Source organism: Nyctereutes procyonoides, unplaced genomic scaffold, assembly GCF_905146905.1.
Source record: "Nyctereutes procyonoides isolate TBG_1078 unplaced genomic scaffold, NYPRO_anot_genome, whole genome shotgun sequence".
NCBI lineage: Eukaryota > Metazoa > Chordata > Mammalia > Carnivora > Canidae > Nyctereutes > Nyctereutes procyonoides.
The window spans coordinates 73,891,896-73,915,606 of record NW_026575146.1 but is presented as its reverse complement, the minus strand read 5'-3'; the positions used below and the strand labels follow the sequence as shown (position 1 = coordinate 73,915,606).

Below are 23,711 nucleotides of genomic sequence, written 5' to 3'. Positions count from 1 at the left end.
AAGCCAGGAGTCCACAGCATCCCAGCTGGGTTCCCACTCCCGGCCCCTTCCTCCACTCTCATCCAAACTGGTACCAAGGGGAGGGGGGGCAGGTTGCAGCCAGGAGATCAGATACATGATAGACTCGTCAGAGGAGAAAGAGAGGGAGGTAGCATCAGTCCGGAGCCCCGGAGAAACGGAGAAAAAGAAATTGAGACAGACAGACACTGCAGAAAGACATAACGAGGCAGGCAGGCGACAGGGAGGCACGGAGAAGGAGAAACGTGTACAGATGGAGAGACTCAAAGAAACAGAATAAGGAGGAGGGCCCCAGAACTCGGGCCAGGTGGGGAGATGGAATCCCACGGGAGGTGGCCGCTCACATGCAGACACAGGTAAACTGAGGCACAGCCACCGCGGGCGGTGGGGGCACAGGGCAGCACTGTTCTGAGGTGTGTGGCGTGTGGCCAGGAGCCACGTGGGTGCTGGCTGGTCATTCCTGAGCACCCCGGGCGGCGCTGGGACGGCCTCTGGCCAGCGCCGCAGCTGCGCGGCGGCCACACGGCTCCTCCGACCAGCCTCGCGGGCTCCGGCCGCCTCTTAGCCGGACTCGGTGCTGCCCCCAGCGGGCGGAGCGGGGAGCCAGAGGTGCGAAGCCGCAGCCGGGCCGCTGCGCCGCGTGTCCGCCTTCCTGAGCCTCGAGCTGCCCATCTGTGAAGCGGGCGGCCGCCGGCGACTTCTCCGGGACCCTCCCCCGATCTTTGCCCCGAAACACGCACAGGCCCCCGCATTCCTCCAAAAAGTTGTTTTTGTCTTTTTTAAATAATGTGAAAATGCCACGCGAAGGTTTGAACCAGAGGCCCCTCCAGGGGCCGGGCTGGGGCGGGGAGGGGAGACGCGAGATGGGGGGTCCAGGTCCCCGAAGCCTGCAGCCCCTCGCTGGGGCCAGGAGTGGGTAGGAGGGGCCTCCGCTGTGCCGAGGGGCTCCAGGCCCGAAAGAGTTCAGTTCAGTTCCAAGAAAGGCGGCTCTCCAGGGAGGGATGAGGGGCTTCCTGCCTCATTTGGCACCGAGGGGGTCGGGGGGCTCGGGGGAGCCGTCCGGAGGGCTGGGGGGTGGGGGGCCAGGGCCTCCCGTTTGGCACATGGTGGGGGAGGGGGAGGGCCCAGCCTCAGGAGCCTCCCCAGAGGCGGTGTCTGTGGTGGTGGCAGTGGCTCCGTCGTCCACAGAGGATTCTACTCTCAACCCCTCTTCTGGGGGTGCAGGAGGGTGGGGTCTTCGGGGAGTCAGTTCTCCACGGGGCCTGAGAAGGAGGGAGTGGAGAGAGAAAGTCAGTTACTGGGCAGACAGGCTCATGGCTCTGTTTCTCTCTCTCTCTCGAAGTGAAAGTGGAGCCCTCACCCAGGCCCACAGGGCCCCAGATAATCTGTTCTGTCCCACTTCTGTCCTCACCTACGCCATCCCCCTCACTCACTCCTCTCAGGCCACGCTGTCCTTGCTGTTCCTCCTCGGCTCCAAGCACAGTCCTACCCCAGGGCCTTTGCATAGCAGTTCCAACCACCTGGAATGCCCTTTCCTCATCCCTTCCCCTGTAAGGCAGGCCCCTTCCTCAGAGGTCTTCCCTGGCCCTTTTCAGTCAAGAAGTCACCATTTTACACCCCACCTCCACCCCCCAGTCACTCTGGTTATTCTCCTTCATGCTTCTCCCCTGAGACACCCCAGTCACTGTCTGCTAGCTGCCTGTCTGCCTGCCTCTCTAGAGTAAGTTCAGGGAGGATGGCCCTGTGCTTGGTCACTGCAGCATCCCCAGCGTCCAGCACAGGGCCTGAAAGCGCCCTGCCACCAAACTGCCCCATGACCCCTCCTATCCCAGTGGAACGAAAGCCCCCACCCATTCCACGGATTCAGAAAACCAAGGTCTGTGGGATGGAGGATCTCACCGCGGGCCACACCCACCCAGCTGCAGCACGGGTATCTGCGGATGGAAGGAAGGGATTTGGGGTTTCACAGGACTGGGCCCTCCCTCTCCTCTCCTAGTGAAGTCATCTTGGCACGCTGGCCCTGCTGGCCTCAGCCTTGACTCACCACTTGGCAGTGTCCCCATGTCCTGGAACCCACCCCACGCTGTCCTCATGGAGGCCTCAGAGAAGACCTCTGGGAGGAAGTGACATTTGAGGTGGAACCTGAAGATGTAGCCAAATGAAGAGTCTGCCCTTGGCCCTGTCCTTCCTGCCCTGAACCCTGCCTGTACTCTCCTCTCCCTCCTGGACCCTGGCACCGGCCTCCTCTCCAGCCTCCCAGTCTCCAGTTGGCCCCCACGTGACCCCAGAGGGGATCTTCCTATACCAGCAGCTGGTGCTGTCCTTTCCCTGGTCACAGCTGACATGGCTCCCTAGTGCCCCCAGGACGAAGTCCCTCTCTTCAGCCCACCCACAAGCCCTGCATAGTCCTCCCTGCCCCCTCCCCCTGCCCCACTCCCTAAGTAACCCCCAGACACACATGCCTCCCTTCTGTTCCCTGAACTGGCCAAGGTCTCTCCTGCCTCAGGCCCTCGTGCAAGCTGTTCCATCTGCTAGCACACTGTCCCCTTCCCCTTCACCTAGTTAATGACAGTCAATCCTCGAGTACCTGATGAAGTGGCACTGCCAAACAGACAGACAAAGCCCGTTCCCCTTGCCATTTGCTTCTCCAGCAACCCTGAGTTTGCACTTACTCATTTACTGCCAGACTGTGGGGTCAGTGTCTGCGGGTGGGGTAGGGTGGAGGAAGGCTCGTGGATCTTGCCCCACTTGGAATCCCCTGCGCCCAGCACAGCACCTGGGCTTAACCAACACTCAGTGGCCATCTACTTCCCTAAGTGCAGTAAGAGCTACCAGTTAGAGACCACTGCTGCATGCATGTCCAGGCTGGGCTGGGCTGTGTGTATGTGTGTGTGTGTATAGGATTAAACCATTTAATCCCCTCAAGAATCTTAGGAGTTAGATCTTGTGATCATCACCACTCCACGGATGAGGACACCAAGGCACAGAGAGGCAAAGGGACTTGCCCTGGGTCACACGGCCAAGGAGTGGCAGGGCCAACGACTGGACTCCACCATGATTTGGGGGAGCAGGAATGCGACCCTCTCTGAAAGGGGCAGGTTGCACCTTCCACCTTCTCAGCGCTATGCTCTGGGAACACCTGTGCTCCCCAGCCCCGCGCAAGCTGTGCATCCGGAGGTATTCTCCGGAGCGGCAGCAGGAGGCAGCAGAGAGCCCGCAGCGAGGATTCTATCGGTTCAGACGGGCAAGCACAAAGTAGGGCGCATATAAGGACTTGTTACTACTACTAGTAGTACTGTTGTTGTGGTTATTGCTAGGGACTCCCTGACCATGTTCCGGTTCAACTAGCCAGCTCTGAGCACACTGGGTTTCCTCTCCCTGACTCTGATCAGCCTGTGCCCCCAAAAGGATGTGCGATCAGGATCTGACAAGTGCCAGGCAAGAGACGGGGCCAAGATGGGCAAGATCCTGAGGGCATCCTCCCGGAAGGGCAAACAGGCTCAGGGAAGGGGCGTGACTGCCCCGGTCTATCTGTGGGGCACTGCCTGGGTTGAGCTGGTTCCCGAGCTGGATGGGGAGAGAAAGGCAAGGAAATTCGGGGATGGGGACGGAGAAAGGCAGAGGCGGGGCAGGCCGGAGGGTCTGAAGCACCGTACCTGCGGGTCGGGCGTCGGGGGCCCGGGCGGGAGGCCCCGGGGTCTCCAGCGCAGGCGAGACGGAGAAGCGGGAGAAGCACAGGGGGGGGCCGGGTGGGGGGAGGAGGGGGAAATCCTCCGCCCATTCGAAACTGCCTCCTAGGGGTGGGGGATGGTGAGGAAAGAAGAGGGGAGGACGCGGTCAGACCCTCCGGCACTTCTCGAGCCGCTTTTAGCTGTAGACCCTCCTCAGGCACCTACATCACGCCGTCTACACCATGGGCGGCGCCTCAACACCCCGCCCCGCCCATTCAGCCCCCGCCCCCTGACCTGGCCTCACCACTGTCCTCCTCCAGACCCTGCCTCTCTCTTGCCCTCCAGACCGCGCCCCCACCGGGCCCCGCCCCATCTCTGCCCCGCCTCTCTCTTCCCCTCCAGGCCCCGCCCAGACCCCCGCCCCCATCGGGCCCCGCCCCTCCTCTCTTCCCCGGCAGGCCCCGCCCCATCGGGGCCCGCCCCATCTCTGCCCCGCCTCCAGACCCTGTCTTGTCTCTCTCTTCCCCTCCAGCACCTCGCTTCACCTCGGCCCCCTCCAGGCCCCCCTCAGCCCCTTACCAAAGCCGCTGTCGTTGCTGGGAAACCCATCTCCGGGGGTGGCGGGGTGGGGAGGCGTCGGGGGCGCTGGAGGCGTTGACGGGTCCGTGTCCCCCTCGGGGGGGCCCTGGACGCTCAGCTCGTTGGTTGGCGTCTCCTAAGGAAGTGGATTAGGGGGCGCACCGTCACATCCCATCCACTGTATTCCCAACGGGCAACACAGCCTGCTAACGCTTCTGGGGCTTCGGGGACCCCAATTTACAATCGCAGTCTCTCAGAAGGCGGTTGGAGCCCCTGATCTGCCTTGGAAACCTCAGATCATCCCTTAAATCCACCCGAGGCTCCTCCCTCGACCGCGGACTCCCGCCCACAGCTAAGTCCCCCGCCGCGGGAATTCTCTCCTTGCTTCTTTAGGCGACGCTTCCACGGGAGCCCCCTAACCCAACACCATCTCCATAAGCCCCGCCTTGTCTCCATTGACCCCTAACTACCGATATCTCGGCCGCAGGAGTCCGAGTTCAGGGCGCGGAACTACGGCCCCGACGGTCCTCCACACCCCCACCCCATCCTGCGCCTTCGACCCCCCCCCCCGACCCAGCCCCTGAGCCCTGCCCTCTGAAGTCGCCCCGCTCCAGCCCTCCACCTCCCACCCCCGTCCGTTTGCTTAGTGGCCCGGGCCAGCCTCATCTTAGGACCTCAGCCCGGTGCGCCCCCTCCAGGTCCACCTGGACCCATCCACACCCGTCTAGCCCCCGTCCACAAGCATCATCCCGCCCTTTCCTCTTCCTTTTCAACACCATCCTCTCAGCCCTCGTTACTCCTCGCACGATCCTCAACCCACGCTCTGGGTCCCGCCACAGTTCATGAGCTCTGTCCATCTCTGAACCCGCTCCTGAACTTAGTATCGGAACCCCAAGCCGCGTCTCTTCAGCCCTACCTGCAGCCTCGCCAAGGCCCGCCCCAGTGGGTAAAATCCGCTGCCTCCCGAGCGCTGGAGCGCGGGTGGGCGGACCCCGCCCCAAACTCCGCTTGGCCCCGCCCCAAACCACGCCCCAATTCTCTCAGCACTTTCTCCGAGCCTCTCCGGGCTCCGCCCTCACTAGCAGGTATCTCCCTCCCACCCCTAGCCTTCCAGCACCCTCCCCACAGGCCGCACCCTACCCCTCACTCCAGGCCCCAAGTCCGGTCCAGGTCCCCCCGCCACACTCCCCCCCCCCCCCGGCCCCGACCTCCCCAGGATGGCTCCTCCTCCCCCAGACCCCGCCCCAACCTGCCCCGCCCCGCGGCCGCGCACCTGGTCGAAGAGGTAGACGGTCACGTCCCCGTGGAAGGAGACCATCTTGCGCTTCCTCTCCAGCTCGCTGTCCTCGGGCTCGTCGGCCCCGCGCGGAGACTTGAGCAGCCCCCGCAACGGGCGGGCCGCGTCCGCGTCGGCGCTGCTCACCACGACGGGCACCGGGGCTGCCCGCGCCCTCCCGGGGCCCCGCGGCCCCGCCGCCGCGCCCGACGCTGATGCCTCCTCGTCCTCCTCCTCGTCCTCGTCCTCGTCCTCCCCGTCCTCCTCCGCTGGCCCCGGCGCCCCCGCCCCGCCGGCCTCCCCGCCAGCCGCCCCGGCGTCCGCGCCCTCCCACGGGGGTCGCCGCGGGCCCGGCCCCGGGAACGGCGTGAGCGTGAGCGGCGGCAGCGCCAGAGAGAGCCGCGAGAGCTTGGCTGCGAGGGGAGAGACCCGGTGAGCCCCTGCTCCCGGGGAAACTGAGGCATGCCCTCCTGCCCCGCTGTGTGTCCTCAGGTCATCTCAGGCCACAGTATGGGCCTCAGTTTCCCCTCTTGTGAACCCAAGGGCTGCTCCGGGGCCTTTCTCCACGCAGAGTAGGAGATTTCTTCCCCCTACACCAGGGGTTAACCCTCTCCACGACTCCCCAGAGTCCACATCACAAAGCCCCAACTTCTCTCTGCCACCCACCAGGCCCGAGTGCCCTGACCCTGCTGACCTCTCCAGGCTCTGTTCCCCAACTCATTCTGACTTGACCTCCAGCCAGTCACTTGGGCCACCTCCCTGTTCCTCCCACCTCTGAGCCTTTGCTTAGGCTGTTCCTTCTGCCTGGAACTTCCTTTCCTAATTCAAGTCCTATTCACCCCCTTCCTGTCTGGACTTTCCAGCCTTCAGGGCCCTCCCAGAAGGTCACCCGCTCTGCACCCCACAGCACCAAGCACGGCTCCTTCCAAGCAGCTGATCTCAGTGTGTAACTGTCCTTCTGTGGCAACGTGATTCGTGTTTGCCTTGCCACAGAGCAGACTTGACTTGGCCTCCTGCTGGCTGCATCCCCAGCATGTAGAAGTACTCAGGCAATATTCGTGGGATTAATGAATGAATGTTCCCTGCTATGTGATGTTGACCAAGGTCCTCTCCCTCTCTGGCCCTCAACTGCCAGATAAAATTGGGGCGTCAAACCATCTCCAGGGTTAGACGCCCCAAAGCCTCTCTGATCTCAGCTTGCCGGAAGGTAAGGACTCCAGGTCCCTGGAGGAGGAAACCTGGCTTCAAATCCCAAGCCTACCCTGCTGGCTTGCTGTGTGCCCAGGGGCAAGTAAATCCACCTCTTTGTGTCTCTGTCTCTTCACTAGTAGATTAAGAGGGGCCACTCATCCCTCCCTTAATGTATGGGAACAATGGTGGGGATGACAGGAGGGTCAGGGCAGAGCGGGGAGAAAGACTGGATGTGGATCGGGTCACTCTCCTCCCTTCATTCACTCCATTCCAGCTTCACTGGCCTTCTGCTGTTCCCCGAGCATGCCAAGATAGTGCCCATCTCAGCGCCCTCCACCCGAAACACCCTTCCCCCAGATATCCACCCAGCTTACTTCCTTCACATCTGCTCAAAAGTCACCTCCTTGAGGCCTTCCTTGACCATCCATCTCAGGGCGATGGGGTTGGGGGCTGTGGGAGCTCTCAAGGAGCTCTCAGGAAGGACAGGGTGATAGCCTTTGGAAATCAGGAAGGCTTCCCAGGGAAGGGGAAATTTGAGTGGGGTCTTGAAGGATGAATAGGAGTTCATGCATTTTTTTTTTTAAAGCAGGCTATTCCCAGCATCTTCCCACCCAACCACACCCTCCCCGCCTCCCCCCACAATCCTCTGAGGCATCTTAGCTGCTCATCCCCTGACATTTTCATGCTGTCTGGGGCCTTCCCTGACAGCTGGTTGCAAATTCTCCACATCAATCTCAAGGAAGTGATAGTGTCCTAATACCATGGGCTGTAAGGATGGAAAATTCTGTGCCCAGCCCCATTCCTGACCTCTCCCTCCTGAGCTGCAGGCTTCTCTGGCAAACAGAGATGATAACCTTTTCCTCAATGGGGGCTGTGAGATTGCCAGTAAAAACCAGGGCCCAGTCCTTTATAACTTTCATACCACTACTTAAGGCCTCTGGGTGATTCTGGTGGAGCTACAGAGCCTGTGTCCCCATCTGAACAGGGGCCATTTAGCTTTCTCTTAAGTCTACCCCCCTCTGTGACAAAAACACTTTCTGTGTTCCTACCAAAACTCAGTTTCAGAAGACATTTCTACAGTTTTCAGGTCACTGATACCATGGTTGGCCGGGGTGGGGGTGGGGTGTCTGAAGCTCCCCAGGTCCCAGTTTGGGGCAGCTCAGGGCCTGGCACACAGGAGGCCTGGCACACTGCATGGATGCCTCCACTTGTTGGCAAGTTTAAACCAGAGATCACACGCTGGCCGCCCAGCCCACAGAGAAGGTCCGTGTGAATCGGCTTCAGCCATTAAAACACGCAGAACTCTGGTTTAAAAGGGAAAAGCAGCACATTTGGCAACGCCAGGTGGGCAGTCCTGACTGGGGCTGCATTTCCTTCCCCAACTCCCACCCCGCCACTCCCAGACGACGTCATTCATTTCCCAATACTATCTGGCCCCCGTGGTCCTCTGAGTTTGAGACCCAGGGTCTAATGGAATTGGGATCAAAGCAGGCGCTTGGGTGTGCCAGGCTGTGCTAGAGGCTTCAGAAGTCCTAACCTTCTCAAGCCTCTCTGCCCTATTAGGCAGGTGCTATCCTCATCATCCATTTTTGGCGGGAAACCGAGGCACAGATATGTAAGGTCACTTGTCCAGGGCCACAGGGCTAGAGAAGGGGCAGAGCCAGGATCTGAGCCCAGGCGGTGGGGCTCCAGGGTCTGTGCTCACTATTGCCAGCCTGACCCGTCTGCTCCCCGGAAGCCTGAGACTCTCAGCTCAACTGTACGTCTCGGAAGGAGCCAGGCCTTGGCCCCCAACCTCGCTCCCCTTGCTCCCAACAGCCTCCTCACCTTTGATCTGCTCGCTGTTCCCCTGAGGAGGTCCCAAGTCCAAGAACAGTCGTGGCATCTCGGGGCCCTTCCTCTCGGGTTGGGGGGGGTCCCCGTCTGTGCTGGGTGCTGTGTCTCCGCCGGCCCTGCTGTCTGGGGCCCCGGGCTCTCCCTCGGATGCCACCTCCGGCCTGGCTCTCTGGGGCGCTGGCTCCGGCCTCCTCGGCTGTGCCTCCGGCGGTGGCGGCGGTGGCGGCTGTGGCCTCGTGCTGTCTGCCCATCCGGCCTTTGCGTCCACGCCGCTTCCGAGGCCGCCGCCGGGGGCCATCCCCGTGCCCGCTGGGGCTCGGCCCCCACTCCCGAGGTCCGGCCTCCCAACCCCGGGGGCTCTCGGTGCCCCCCCAGTCTCGGGGGCTCTCCTCTCGGTCCCGGGCTCCAGCACCCCGCTCTTGGGGGCTGGGCCAGTGGGGCCAGGGACTGTCTCCCCGCCGTTCCGGGACAAGGCCACTGCGCCGGGCTCGGGGGCTCTCTCCAGCAAGGTCTCTGGGGCTGGCACCCCACTCTCGGGTGCCTTCTCCCAGGGCCCTGGGGCTCTCCGAGGCCCAGTCTCCGGTAGCCTCTCCATGTTCCTGGGGGGTCTCAGGCCCCCATCCTCTGACACCTTCTTCTCGATCTTTGAGGCTGTCAGTCCCCCATTCACCAGCACTTTCTCTTCTCTCTCGGGGGACCTCAGCTCCCCATTCTCCAACACTTTCTCCTCCCTCCTTGGGGGTGTCACCTCCCCATTCTCCAGCACTTTCTCCGGCACTTTCTCTTCTCTCTCGGGAGTCCCGGGGGCCCCATTCTCCGCCACCTTCTCCTCGATGTCCGGGGCTCTCTGGCCCCCGTTCTGCACCGTCACCCCGTTCATGGGGAGGCTCGGCTCCTCGTTCGGGCTTGGGGCTTTCTTCCCGCTGCCCAGGACTGTGGGGTCCCTGCTCGGGCCCTGGACTTTCTCTCTGTTCCCGGGGCCTCTCCCCACCTTCCTGGGTCCCGTCTCTCGGGGGTTTGCCCCCTTCTCCCCCAGGAGGTTCCTTGTCACATCCTCCCGCAGGGACATCAGGAGCTGCTCGGTGCTCACTTGAACTACAAAGGTCGGCTTCTCCCGGGTCCCCGGCAGTGGGTGGGGACCCGGGTCTGGGGGTGGCCGGGGCGCTCCCGGGTCGGGGGGCTCGGGGGGAGCCCGCGGTCGAGGGACCCCTTCCTCCTCGGCTGCCCCCCCGCCGGGGAAGGCTCCCTCGGGGGAAAAAGGGGTCTCGGTCTCGTAGCCGCTGTCCCCCGGCTTGGGGCCCGGAGATGACAGGCCGGAGCCGGGACTGGCCACGGCCGAGGGAGGGTCGGGGGACACGGCTGGGTCCGCGGGGGCCCGGGGAGGTGGCGGCGGGGGGGGGGGAGCGGGAGGTGGCCCCCGCCCGGGGTACTGGGGCGCCGCCGCCCCCATGAGGGGGTCCAGAAACTCGGGGGGGGCCGAGGCGGGGGGGGCCAGGGGCAGGTCGGCTAGGGAGCCCCGCTCTGCCCGCAGGGACGAGTCGTCCTCGGGGGGATGTGGGCAGCCAAGAGCGGGGTGGCCCCCCCAGCCAGCCACTGCGTCCCCCCGCTCCAGGGGCAGACAGGAGCAGGCCCCCTCCCGGCTGCACAGGGGACAGGGCAGTGGGCCCCGGCGGCTGGGGCCACCCCCGAGGCTGCTGCTGTCCTCCCCCGGGGAGCTGCCCTCCTCCTCCTCCTCCTCCTCCTCTGCCCATGGGGCAGTACCCCGCTCCCCCAGCACCTCGGCGGGGTCTCCCGCCAGGGTCTCCCCGGCACCTCGGCCCTCGGGGTCCCAGCCGCTCAGGAGGAAGCTGCCTGATGCCGAGGACTGGGCGGGGAAGGGCCGGGCCGCAGGGAAGAGGGGGGAGGCCCAGGTCTCGGACACCAGCTGGGGCACCTCGGAAGGGGCCTGGGAGGCCTGGGGGGCAGGCACTCCTGGGTCCAGGGGGTCCCAGTCATTGGGGAAGAGGGGCTCAGGCGGGGAGCCGTGCTCCTCAAGGCGGATGTAGTACTCGCTGCTCACAGAGGGGCTGCGGGCGCTGATGACGGGCAGCACGCTGGGCGTGGACAGAGCCTCGTAGAAAGGGTTGGATGGGTTGGCATGGGGGGCCGGGGGTGCAGACGCCGGCTGCCAGGGGGGCGCTCCCCCACCGCGGCCAGCTCCCCGGCGTGCCTTCTCCCACAGGCATTCGAGGTTGAGGCCACGGCTGCTCTCAGTGACCGTGAGCACATCGTCTGGGTCAGCCCCGGGAAAGCCATCCAGGAGGGGGAATGGTGAGGAGAGGGTGCCTGGGCGGGGCGCGCTGTGCTGCGGGGGCCAGGGCCAGGGGAAGGGACCGTCTCGGGGTGGGGGGGGGTGGGGGCGGGGGCCGTGGGGGTCGCTCAGAGAGCAGGTAGGTGAGTTGCAGTTGGAGATCGGAAGCTGAAGGGCGCTGGGCGGGTGGCCGCCAGCAGGACTGCAGGATATCGTACCTGGGGGACAGGGAGGAGGCACAGGTGAGAACAGAAGAGTCCCTGTGTGTGTGTGGGTGTGTGCATGCACACGTGTGTGGAGGGGTCACTGGGGTCAGGGGAGACCCAGAGGGGGAAGAGGACTGATATCTCAAGGGAGGCGGACAGAGAGGAAGATCAAGACCCAGAGAGACGAGGACAGAGCCCCAGGGTTTGTGTGTGACAGAGATGCGGCAGCGGGAGGGGTGGGGTGGTGAAAAACGGGGTACAGCAAGGCAGATGTAAGGGGATGATGGTTAGATGGTCTTCCTCTCTGGGCTGTTTGCTCTGGAATCAGAGATAAGCAAGCAGCAGGGGTTTTGCTGGAGTGGAGAGACTAGGGTTCCCGAACCAGCGCTGCAGCTCCCCAACTGTTTCACCCCTTCCAAGCAGCAAAAGGAGTGGGGACATCCGCGCTCCACTCTAGGGATTGTGGCGAGTGCTGAGTGAGATTGTGGGTGGTGTGCCAAGAGGTGAGGGACTTTGGGACATCCTGGGATGGGATGGGATGGGATGGGAAGGTCAGGGGTCGGGGGTCAGGCTCTGCCCTCACCAGTAGTCGGCATAGGGCAGCTTGAGCCTCGGCCGGGCCAGCTTGACATGCTGCTGGCGGACCACGAAGGCGAGGACCTCCTCGTCTGACAGGTGGCGGTAGGGCTGAGCCCCAAACTCAAAGAGCTCCCACAGGGTCACCCCCAGGGACCTGCGGGGAGCAGAGGGAGGAGAGAGGTCAGAACCCTGCCCTGCCCCGCCTGGGGGCCTCTCTTCCAGCCTCTGTTTCCGCAGCCGGGAACCGTGACCCTTCTTCCACCTTCCTCGCCGCCCCGGCCCCGCGCAGCCGGCAGTGGGGGGCCCCCTCACCAGATGTTGCTCTCGCGGCTCTGGTCCACCACCATGAAGGTCCCGTGCAGCTCCCCGAGGAGCTCGGGCGCCGCCCAGCGCAGCGGGATCCACAGGCGCTCGGGGGTCAGGTAGTAGTCCTCCTGGGGGGCGCGCCGGAGCGGGGTCAGGCGGGTGGGGGCCCTCCCCCCGCCCCCCGCCCTGATGGAGGGCGGCCCCCACCTTGTAGTTGCTGTGGGCCAGCCCGTAGTCTCCGATGCGCACGGTGAGGTCGGAGGTCAGCAGGCAGTTGCGCAGGGCCAGGTCGCTGGGGGCGGGGCAAGGACGTGAGGTGAGGAGGGGGCAGCGGGGCGGGGGGGGATAGCTGCCAGCCCCGCCCACCGCCCACGCCCCGCCCCTCTCCCTTCTTGCCCTTACTCCTCTTCCCCTGCCCTGATTCCTCCGCCTCCCCAAACCTCCTCCTCTCCTGACTCCTCCCTCTCCTCTGTGACCCCTCCCTCTCCCTCTCTCCCCTGTGACTCCTCCCCTCCGGGCCTCCTCCCCTCCCGACTCCGCCCGCGGCTCGTGCTTTCTCCCCAGGGTTGCGCCCCTTCCCTGTGGCCCGACCTCCCACCCCCATAGCCTCGACCCCTCCCTAAGTAGTGCCTCCACCACCCTCTTCCCCGTGGCTCGCGAGAGCCACCTGTGCACGTAGTTGTGGGAGTGGAGATGTGCCAGCCCGCGGGCGATCTCCAGGCCCATCCTCTGCAGTGTCCGCAGGTCTCGAGGGGGCAGCTCAGGGGATAGGCCCTCAGGGGGTCGCTGGGCCCGGAGGTAACGTTTCAGGTCCCCCTGGAAGGAAGGAGGGGTGGGGTCAGGAACCCACACATCCAGCCTGTCTGAGGCGGGGATGGGGGGCGGCCTCTGCACTCAGTGGGCAGCTCCCCTGAGCCTCAGTTTCCCCTGCTGCTTAGAGGGGCCTAACCACAGAAACCCCCTCGCATGCTAGTTCACTGCCGTCTGAGTGAGGGCCCATCTACGGCAAGCGCTCAGGAAAGGTCAGCGCACGTCCCGCGTGTTATTGCCAAAGATTCCGGGGACCCTAGGCTTGCTGGCAGCCCCGCAGCCCGTCCAGCCTCCACCCTGCCCTCCCTCCGCAGACCCTCACCAGTTGACAGAACTCCATAATCAGCAGAAAGGGCAGTGTCTCCACACAGACGCCCAGGCACTGGAGGACGTTGGGGTGCTGCAGGCTCCTGGGACCAGAGTGGGGAGGCGGCAGGGTCAGGAAGCAGCCGCTTTCAGCCCACCACAGACCTTTGTCCCACGCACCCCAGCCTCCAATATGTTGCTCCCACCTCTTTGGTCTCGGTCTCTTCCGCCTCCAGTCTACTGGCCGCACCCCCACACTCAGGCCCCCTCAACACGCACCCTCCCTCTCTCCCCCTCATCTGGAAGGGGGTCAGCCCCACTATCCTCCAGTACCTGGGGGTCCTTGCCCTCCTTCCTCTCCACCTCACCTCTGCTCAGCCCCTTCCCTCCCCACAGCCTGACTGGAGCCTCCTCCTCACCTCCTGGACTCTCTTCTCAGCCTCCTCCCGCCTCCCTGCCTCTGACCTCTCCCTTGTAGTCCGTCTCTGACATGCCACTCGCCTGCTCACAGCCCTTTGTGGCTCCCGCACACCGGGGGACAGAGCAAGGCTCACAGCTGAGTCTTTCCTGCCTTTCCTCACCTTGGCTTCTCGCCTCCTGCCCTGCACATCTCCCCAGACACACAGGCACCCACTTAGGCTCCAGGCCTTTGCACTTACACTTCACTCTGTAAGGAGCCCTCCGCTCAGCAGAGTCTTCCTCATCCCTCGGGCCTCAGCTTCAACATCATTTCCCAAAGAAACATCACTGCCCCAAGCCCCCTCCTTTAGCCTCACACTGTGGGTAATAGTCAGGCTGGAGGGCCAGCAGGAAGGTTGAATCCTGAGTCCACCTTTTTTTTCTTAAAGTCATCTCTACCTCCAGTGTGGGGTTCGAACTCACAACCCCAAGATCAAGAGTCACACACTCTGGGGCACCTGAGTGGCTCAGTGGGTTAAGCACTTGACTCTTGATTTCAGCGATCAAGTGGCAATCTCAGGGGCACAGGTTGGAGGCCCAGGTCAGAGCTCCATGCTGGGCATGGAGGGGGCTTGGGGTTCTCTCTCTCTGTCTCCCTCTGCCCATCTGCACTCATATGCGCTCTCTATATATATAATAAATAAATCTTAGAGGCGCCTGGATGGTTCAGTAGATGAGCGTCTGGCTTTGGCTCCGGTCGTGATCCCGGAAGCCTGGGATTGAGTCCCACATCAGGCTCCCTGAGTCCCACATCAGGCTCCCAAAAGGGAGCCCGCTTCTCCCTCTTACTGTATCTCTGCCTCTCTCTCTGTGTCAATAATAAATAAATAAATAAATCTATCTTAAAAAAAAAAAGTCACATGCTTCACTGACTGAGCCAGCTGGATGCCCCCTGAGCCCCACCTTTGCCATGTGTGAAACCCCAGAGAAATCATTTCACCTCTTCCTGCCTCAATTTTCCTCAGCTGTACAATGGGGACAGCCACAGTCACCCCGCAGCCAGTTGCAGAGAGGAATTTAATGAGACCAGAGAAGAGCCAGCACATAGTGGAAGATCCTCACTATTATTACAGCTTTTATGTGAACATGTTAACATATTGTTTGATTTTCATATCGCCCCACATTCTCCTGCCTTCCCATCTTTGCAGCTGCTCTTCCCTCTGCCTGGTACATGCTTCCCACAATGCTTGCGTGCCAGATCCCTCCCAGTCCACCTCACCTCCCCCCATGATCATCCATAGCTCCCCTCTCTGTCACGTGCTGCCTCACTTCCTCATGGCACCTGCCAGTCTCTGACATTTTCTTCCTTAAATTTCTTTCCTCGTTTATTGCGTGTCTCCTCCACTAGGGGGGGAGCCCCACTAGGACAAGAATTTGGGGCTTTCTGTTCAGGTGCCATGTCCCCGGTGCCTAGACAGGTGCTCAATGAAAATATGCACCATGAAAGACTTTACCCCGATACGAGGCCTGGGGTCTGTAGGAGAATTAAAACATTCCAGACTGGGACACCTGGGTGGCTCAGCGGTAGAGCATCTGCCTTTGACTCAGGGCCTGATCCCAGGGTTTGGGATCAAGTCCCACATTGGGCTCCGGCAGAGAGCCTGCTTCTCCCTCTGTCTATGTCTCTGCCTCTCTCTTTCTCTCTGTCTCTCATGAATGAATAAATAAAATCTTAAAAAAAAAATCCAGGCTTGTACCCAGGGCCTGGCTCAGAGGTAAGTGTGCAGTGAGTTATTTTCCCACTGGGGTCTGGCAGGAGGCAGGGGCTACTCGTGTGCTGTAGGGGCAGTGCCCAAGCTCACTGCCTGTGTCCAACCTTCTCCCCTTGGGACAACAGTGCCTCCAGCTCCTGCCTGGTCGAGGAATCATGAGACAATGTGGTCATAAACCACTGGGCTGTACTGGGGCCTTGCAAAACAGCTGGAGCTCTGAGTGTGGGCTTTAGGATGGGGGATATCAAAGATTGCTTGGATGCACCCCATACCTACCAATCTGAGCCAAGGTTGGCCGCTTCTGCTATCAAACCCTCCCAGAACCTTGCTGGGCAGGATGATGTTCCCCATTTAATCCAGAGGAAACAGAGGCTCAGAGACATAAAGCGATTCACCCCGGGCCACACAGCTGGTAACCGTGGCAGAGTGGGGACTTGAGCCCAGGTTTCTGGCTCGCTCAGCAAACGTCTGCAAAGGGCAGACCCCCCGAGCTGCCAGTGTGGTCCTGAGCTCTCCGAGAGAACTTTCTGTGAGAATTTCTGTGGGAATGTTCTAGATCTGAGCTGTCTAACATGGGAGCCACTGGCCATCTGTGGCTACTAAGCAATTGAAATGTGGTGCATGTAGCTGAGGCAATGAATTTTTCATTTGATTTCATTTTACTTAACATAAATTTAAATAGCCATATGTGGCTAGTGGTTGCCAGGATGGGTCTAGGGAGAGGCAGGCAAATAAGCAAGTAAACAGATGAAATATGTGTTACGAAGAAAATGCACGAATTGGTGTGATGGAGCCTCCCAGGGCCCTCCTTACGTGGAGTGTGTGTGTGTGTGTGTGTGTGTGTGTGTGTGTGTGTTTGTAAGGGAAGGCCTTTCTGACCAGAGACCTGAGGAGGGGAAGGGAGCCCACTGTCTGGAGCCAGGGGTGGATGAGCCAGGAATATTCTAGATAGAAGGAACAGTAAGGACAAAGGTCCTGAGGCAGGAAAGAGACTGTTATGGGAAAGGATCAGCGAAGAGGCCAGGATGGCTAGGCCAAGGAGCCCAGTGGCAGGAAAGGAACAGAGCCAGGCCTTGCAGGGAGTGTGGGCTATACAGAGGAGTGGAACTTTGTCCTGCTGGCAACAGGGAGCCATGGGAGGCTTTAGAGCATGAGGGTGATAAAGTCCAGTGTCTGTATCTCTCAGGGTATACCCACTTTTAAAATCATTTGAAAAGGGTTCTCCGTATACAGATCCTTTCCACGACAGGGCAATTACTACCTCAGGAGGCGTTTATGTAGCAAGTGTTTACCTAGTTCTTGCCTAGAAGTCCTTAGAGCAGAGGGGAGACCAAGCAGGGGAGGGACAGGGTCCTGCCTTCCCAGACCTAACAGCCCAGTAGGATGTTTGGGCTTCCTGGACTCACTTCCTAGATGAAGATTCTGAGGTTCAGGATGGAGAGGGGCAGGCCTCTAGCTCAGCTTCTGTGCCCTTCCCATCACCCTTGTCACACTGCCCCTCATTTCATGTCCCTGGCTCACGGTACTGAGGAGGAACCCAAGGCTTGAGGCTCAGAGAGGCAAATTCTGTCCGCCAAGTCACACAGCCAGGAAGAAGTAGATCCAGGATTCAAACCAGGTTTAACTCCATGCTCTACTCCTCCCACTCCCCCCACTCCCAAATGTCACCTCCCTGAGGTGCAAACCTCCCATCTTTGGGCCTCCACGGCCCTCATCTGCTGAGAAGCCCCCGATACCTGTAGGGCTGCGCTTCTGAGATGAACTTGCGCTGCTCCAGGGGCCCCGCGCTGGCTCGGAGCTCCTTTACCACCACTTGGGCTGGGGTGTAGTCGGAGAATATCTCTCCCAGGATCACCTGGTCAAGGGGGAACCAGAGAGTCAGCGCAGTTGACTGTTTCCCCAGCCCAGGCCCCAGGACCACCTCCACCCCACTGCGTGGCTTCAACTCCCCCCACTTCTTGCCAGCCTCTCCCTCCAGATCCCACCACCCTTGTCATCCCCCCTCCCCCATCAGACGCAGAGTGAGAGACTCACGGGCCCAGAGTCCGATGGATGCAGGGACGGATGGAAGGATGGACAGACGGACGCGTGGAGAGCCAGGTGGCGAGGCAGAGTGGTCAATGGAGTGAGGAGGGAGGCGCTGACTGACAGATGTAGGGGGGTTGGGGTAGGTGGGAGTAGGTGAGGGGCGGACAGAGGTGAGGGTGCTGGGGGGCTGAAGGGCAGGGGACAGATGAGAAGTGCTGGGAGCAGGGAGGGGATGGACACAGAACAGGAGCACAGCCCTGGATTGTATGGATCCCCCTCCCTCCCAGCCCCAGCCCCACTCACCTTCCCAAACCAGCCACTCCCAATCTCTTGCAAGTAGCTGAGATGCTGGCGGCTAAGGCCCAGGGGGGTGGTCATATCTGGGAGGAGGTGGAGGAGGGCAAAAAGGGGAGGTCCCTTAACCTCTCTTCCCCTCCCAAGTGCCACTGACACCCCCAAACCGCCCCCCCTCCGCCAATTCAGTGGCACCTGGGGGGGGGGTCAAAGCAGATACCAGTCTCTTTTCATTGGCTGCCCCCAAATTCCCTGATGGATCTCAGCCTCCTCATTGGCTGCCCTCAAGTTCCCAGCATCCAACCCATCCTTCCCTTTGGCGTTTCAAGATCCTGTGACCTGACTTCAGCCTGCCATTGGCTGCCTCTGAGACTGAGATCTAGGCTGACCTCACCACTCACTACCCCGTAGGAATCCCCGAATCTGGCTGTGGATTAAGCAGTGGCTTTCCTGGAGATGATCTCTGACTCCCTTTTGGCCGCCTCCAGGATTCTGTGGCTCCCACCTCTGCCTTTCCCCTTGGCTGCGGGCCCCCCTCAGCTCCCTGGCCCCCCGAGGGAAGACTCTCCCGTGGGGGCGTGGGATCCTAGTCTAGGCGTGGAGAGTACCTGAGTGTGAAGGCTGCGGGGCAGGCATCGGCAGGGAGACCTCAGCCAGCGGAAGAATGTAGACATCGGGCAGCGACTGTGAGGAGGAGGTCTCCTCCGCCGGGGGAGTGTACTCCCCGGAGCAATCCTCCCCTTCAGGGTTCTCAAACTCCTGGGGGCCGGGAGAGGTGAGGGGTGGGAGAACACAGTGCTGAGACACGCCATCATCCTTTTCATCCGTGTGTCTCCCCGTCTTTCTTATAACTGTTCCCCGATCTGCATCCCAAGACTCCAGATCTTGCCAGAACTTCAGGCTGGAAGGTGCTGCCAGACTTACTGCCCCTCTCCCCCACCAGCTACCTGGGTTGAGGGGCAAAGGAGGCTTCTTGGAGTCTTCCTCCCCACCTGAGTCCCCATGCACCTCACCTTGAAGCCGACATCACCCCGTTTGCAACACAGACAGGTGAGGAGGAGAAAGATGAAGGCCAACAGGCCGGAGCAGGAAATGAGGACCACGGCGTAGGGAGGAGCCAGAGGGGCCCGGCCCAGGGCGAATCCATCTGTGGGCACAGGACTGGGCTGGGGTCCCGGCTTCTAGCCCCAAGCTCCCAGACTCCATCCTGGCCCCCACCCCTCCCATCCTGGCCAGGATTGACTACAACTCCCACAATGCCCTGCAACCAGGGTCTCCTTGGCAGAGGAGCCGGATGGCCCAGGGCATTGTGGGAGTTGTAGTTTGAGGCCTTCTCAGGTGGTTGGGTTGGGGGTGGGGTCCCTCCTCTCACCCCAAGCTAGGACCCCCCCCCCCATCACTTCACCGCAGGCTTGGATGAATTCCAGTGAGGACTGAGGGAAGGAAGTGTAATAGTGGAGCCTGGTGCTCTCAGAATTTAAAATACGCTCCAACGGGGAGTCTCATTACCCCCTATTTGGGCAAGAGGATGAGCCCCCCAGCTGCAGGCGGGGAGAAGATTCCTGCCCCACGCTGGATCCCTCTAGTTACGGAGGTTGAGGCCTGTCTCTTTTAGGGACTGGTGGAGTACACACACGTCCTCCGTCCCCAGCCCAAGCCCCTGAGAAGGGAACTCCGCAAGCCCTGGGTCTCCCCCAAAGCTGGAGGCAGCCTCCTATGCTGTGTCCCCCTTAGAAATAGTATTCCTCCCCTCTGCCCCCAATTCTCCCAGAGGCCCCATCCTTCCTGGGCTCCCTGCACACACCTGCACGCACACATGCGTGTGCACACACACATGTTGCCCAAACGGACCCCCTCCCCACCCAGCCCCCAGCCTTCCTCCCACAGGCCCTGCTGACAGAGGCACCGTCGCCGCGGCTGCCCGGGCCCTGGCTCCGCTGCGGGGAGACGCGCACGCAGGTGATGGTGGAGCCGGAGCGCCGCGGACCGACCCCTGGGCAGGCCGGGGTGGGGGTGGGGGGCCGCCGGACAGCCGGATGGCCAGACAGACTCACCGGGGTGGGCCGGGGACGCCAGGCAGCCGGAGGCGGAGACGGCCGCGAGGAGGATGAGGGCGCCGGGGGCAGGCATCTTGTCGAGGATGGAAGGGAGGTGGAGGTGGTGGCGGCTGGGGAGGAGGGGGGGGCGGGCCCTCAGCCCCCAGCCATGGGGACCCGCGCGACCCTGGCCTCCCCCCGGCCCAGGAGAGGGGCAGGAGACGCAGGACAGGGGGAGGGAGGGGCTGCTTACTGGCTCAGGTACCCCCCTCCCCCTCTTTGAAGGGACAGACAGATGAAGGGATGGAGAGGCGGACAGAGGAGAGGAGCTGGGGAGCCGGGGTTGCTGGGGTGGGGGGGAGAGGGTAGGATGGGGGGGGAGAATGAGGGCCCCGCCCCCGAGGGCAGCCAGGATTGGGGGAGCAGAGAGCCTGTCAGAGGAAGGGTGGGAGGAGGGAGGATGGAGGGAGGATGGAGCGTCGTCATGGCAACTGGCTCCCCAGTAGCATTGGCTGCCAGGAGGGAGGGGAGGAGGAGGGACAGACAGGGACCAGCAGACCCTTGTGGGGGGGGCACAGGGCCCACAGTGCCTGGCCCGGGCACTACTGTGACACGCCACCAGCACGGACACGTGTGCTCCACGCCAAGATGCAGATGCCAGGCACACGCAGCCCACACATGCCTGACACACGTCGCAGAGACCCTCATAGACAAGCACATCACATACAAAGGTGGACAGCCATCGGCAGACGGGGACACGTACACGTCACACACAAAGACGCAGGGACGACGGGCTGCACTGGGTACGTACAGGCAGGCCGGCCCCCGGCACAGATGCACCCTGTCACACAGGAACAGCAAAGCATCACAAAGACCCACACCTGCCACAAAGTAAAGCCCCGAATACACAGACACCCACCCCACAAAGATTCACGCGGACACCACGGGGACATGCTGAGGCACACAGTCACAACACACAGACATCTTGCACATGGGCAACAAAGGACACTAGCAGACACCAGCATGACATACACGGATACACAGACTCTCACACCACACACATACACACAGACATCACTTTCACAGAGACAGACACACACATGACATGCACTAACATAGATACACCTATCACACGCACGAATATCCACAGACACACAGTGGGTGCATGGAGAGACATGTATGTCACCAACACGAAAACACACACAACACACACATATTCACAGGTACTTAAAGGACACACACGGCTCTCACACACACCCACGCTTGACTTACCTGAACGCATGGACACATGTCACATACCCAGATACACATCAACCATCAGAACTGGATACATGGATATAGACACAACACATTCAAAGAATTACACATGCATACGAAGCTACACAAATCACAGGCAAAAATACCCATAAGTAACATCATACGCGGACACACACAGACACATATCGTTTCTAAGTATACTCAGTCATCTGCATTATACATAAACACACAGACACACAACACAGACAGATCCACACATCACATACTTAAGCACATGGACAGACCCATTGCAAATATGCACACATTTTATACAAGGTCACAAAGACACCTTGCCCATCATTTCCACACATCACATACATAAATACACCCAGGGACACACAACACCTACCAAGATGCAGACATGCACTACACCTACAAACACGCACGCATCACAAATACCCACATTTCCTACGAGGTTACGCAGCCATGACATAGCCAGAGACGCTTGCTTCATACAAAAGATACATAATCATAGTTTACTTTATTTATTTATTCTTCTGAGCATTTACTCTGCGCCGGCAGCGTTCTCGGCGCTTTACACAACAGCCCTCTGAGGCAGGTGCTTTTATCATCCCCATCGTACAGATGAGGAAACTGAGTCAGGCGAGGTGCGGTCACCTGCCCCAAGGCACACAGCAGGGAAGTGGCAGAGCTGGGGACTGGAACTCGGTCCGACAGGGACACAGACAAAACAGACAAGGACGCACACGTCACGTGCCAGGCCGCCGCCGTCGGGGGGTTCGCACCCCACCCCACAGCACCCCGAGCTGCAGACACACCGGAAGCACCGACTCCCACCCTGCGCGCGGACGTCCCCGCGGTCCGTGAGCACCTGCGATGCGTCCCTCCCGCGCGAGGCCAGGCCGGAGCTGCGCAGCCCAGACGCAGCCTCCCAGCGCACCCGCGGCGGCGACCCGGGCCCCCCTCCCCTGCGCGCCAGCCCCGCCCCCGCCCCCCAGCGGGGGTTCCAAGGCTCTCCCCACCCAGGGGCGCGGCAGGGACGCGCGGCTCACGCACCCCGCGGCGCACAGCCCTCCCCATGGGGGTGGGGGAGGGGCTGCCTCTCGGGGTCTCGCTGGGGAAACTGAGGCAGGTTCATCGCGCGAGGAGGGGTGGGGGTTAGAGGGCGCCGGGACCACCCCCGGAAGGTGAACTGACCAGGTGCGGGTAGAGAGACGGAAACTGGGGGCTGGGGAGGGCGCTCTGAAGTTGCAATTAACTGCCCCGGCGGCTGAAGGGCACCGAACCTGGCGAGAGCAGGGGCTCATGGGAAGTGTAGTCCCAGCCCTGAGACTTGTGGGAAATGTAGTTCTGGCTCCGCCAGAAGGGCGGCTCGGGTCCATCGCCTCCGGGAGAGGAAGCAGGAGCAGGAGCCGGCGGCTGGCCGCCTGGATCGTTGGGGACAAGGTGGACAGAATTTTTGAGTCCTAGAGAACGGCAGCTACGGGGTTGCAGTCCCAACTCTGTCTCCGGCTCACTCTTCATTTATTCACGCCACAAACGTTTATTCAATGCCTACTATGTACTGAGCCCGGCCCTTGGCCAGAGTTTGGGCTTGTGGGAAGGAATGAGTCAAATCTGTCCTCTGCCCTTCAGAGAGAGGGTCGTCACAGGGGCTTTCAGAAGGTCCCCCAGAGTTTTTCAGACTGTGAGCCATTACTGCGATGTGACATCAAGCTTGTGGCTCATGCCCAGAGTTTTGCTGGGAAATGAAATAGAATAAGCTAGAACATAAGCAGAGTGCCTTGACTGCGTGGGGGAAATATCCATGCATGGGATTTTAGTTTCTGACAGGTCTCTTATCCGAAACCCCGGGGCCAGGTGTGTTCTGGATTTGGGAATTTTGAGATTTTGATAAGACCGTAGAAATATACGCGGTATGTTCCGAACAGCCTCAGTGCGGTCGGGGGTAGGGCTGCCATCACTTTAATATTTCCGTGATGAAATCTGTGGACAGCCCCACTGACAGGGAGAAATAATTTAAGATCGTGTATCTGTTTAGGTTGAATTCTGTCTCCAAACTGATTATCAAACTTTCTGGTGTGGGAGCTTTATTGATTTCAAAACCACAGATGTGGGATCCCTGGGTGGCAGCGGTTTAGCGCCTGCCTTTGGCCCAGTGCGCGATCCTGGAGACCCGGGATCGAATCCCACGTCGGGCTCCCAGTACATGGAGCCTGCTTCTCCCTCTGCCTGTGTCTCTGCCTCTCTCTCTCTGTGTGACTATCATAAATAAATAAAAATTAAAAAACAAAAACAAAACCACGAATGGCAGGACACTTCCCACTTTAGGAAGTACACTTCCCAAAGTGTGGTTCAGAGTTCCCTGGGGGTCCCCAAGAGCCTGTCAGGGAATCCAAGAAATCAAAATTGTTTTCTTTTTCTTTCTTTCTTTTTTTTTTTTTTTACAATTTATTTTTTTAGTAATCTCTACACCCTACATGGGGCTCAAACTCATGACCCCAAGATCAAGAGTCGCATGCTCTAGCGATTGAGCCAGGCAGGCGCCCCCTAGTATGAAAATTACTTTCATTCTAACACTGACACATTACCTGCCTTTCTCACTCACTCTCTGATGAGTGTACCCTGGATTTTTCCAGAAGCCACACAGCGTGCAGTATCGTGGTAGAATACGTATCACAAGATCACAAGTAGGTTCAAGGTACAAATCTTCTATTGAGCCAAGCATTACAGATATACTTGCAAAACGGTAAAAAAAAAAAAAAAAAACAATGCCACTCTTCTCACTAACTTCATTATTAAAAAAATTTTTTTAAGTTTTATTTATTTAAGTAATCACTACAGCTAATGTGGGGCT

The 23,711-nt window shown here is 60.6% G+C and overlaps 1 protein-coding gene across 1 annotated transcript; it reads right to left on the bottom strand.

The window, feature by feature from the left end:
* Positions 1-1,141: 1,141 nt before the first annotated feature.
* On the bottom strand, positions 1,142-21,275 carry LMTK3 (lemur tyrosine kinase 3). Its single transcript, XM_055311622.1, is given in 17 exon segments — positions 1,142-1,280; positions 3,675-3,812; positions 4,269-4,404; positions 5,542-5,957; positions 8,563-10,963; positions 10,965-11,079; positions 11,651-11,800; positions 11,959-12,080; positions 12,160-12,244; positions 12,620-12,768; positions 13,085-13,172; positions 16,976-17,094; positions 17,571-17,647; positions 18,170-18,320; positions 18,575-18,708; positions 19,616-19,728; positions 20,361-21,275. Coding segments are annotated over 16 exon segments (4,374 nt in total). The 5' UTR covers positions 19,692-19,728; positions 20,361-21,275; the 3' UTR covers positions 1,142-1,263.
* Between the last annotated feature and the right edge of the window lie 2,436 nt (positions 21,276-23,711).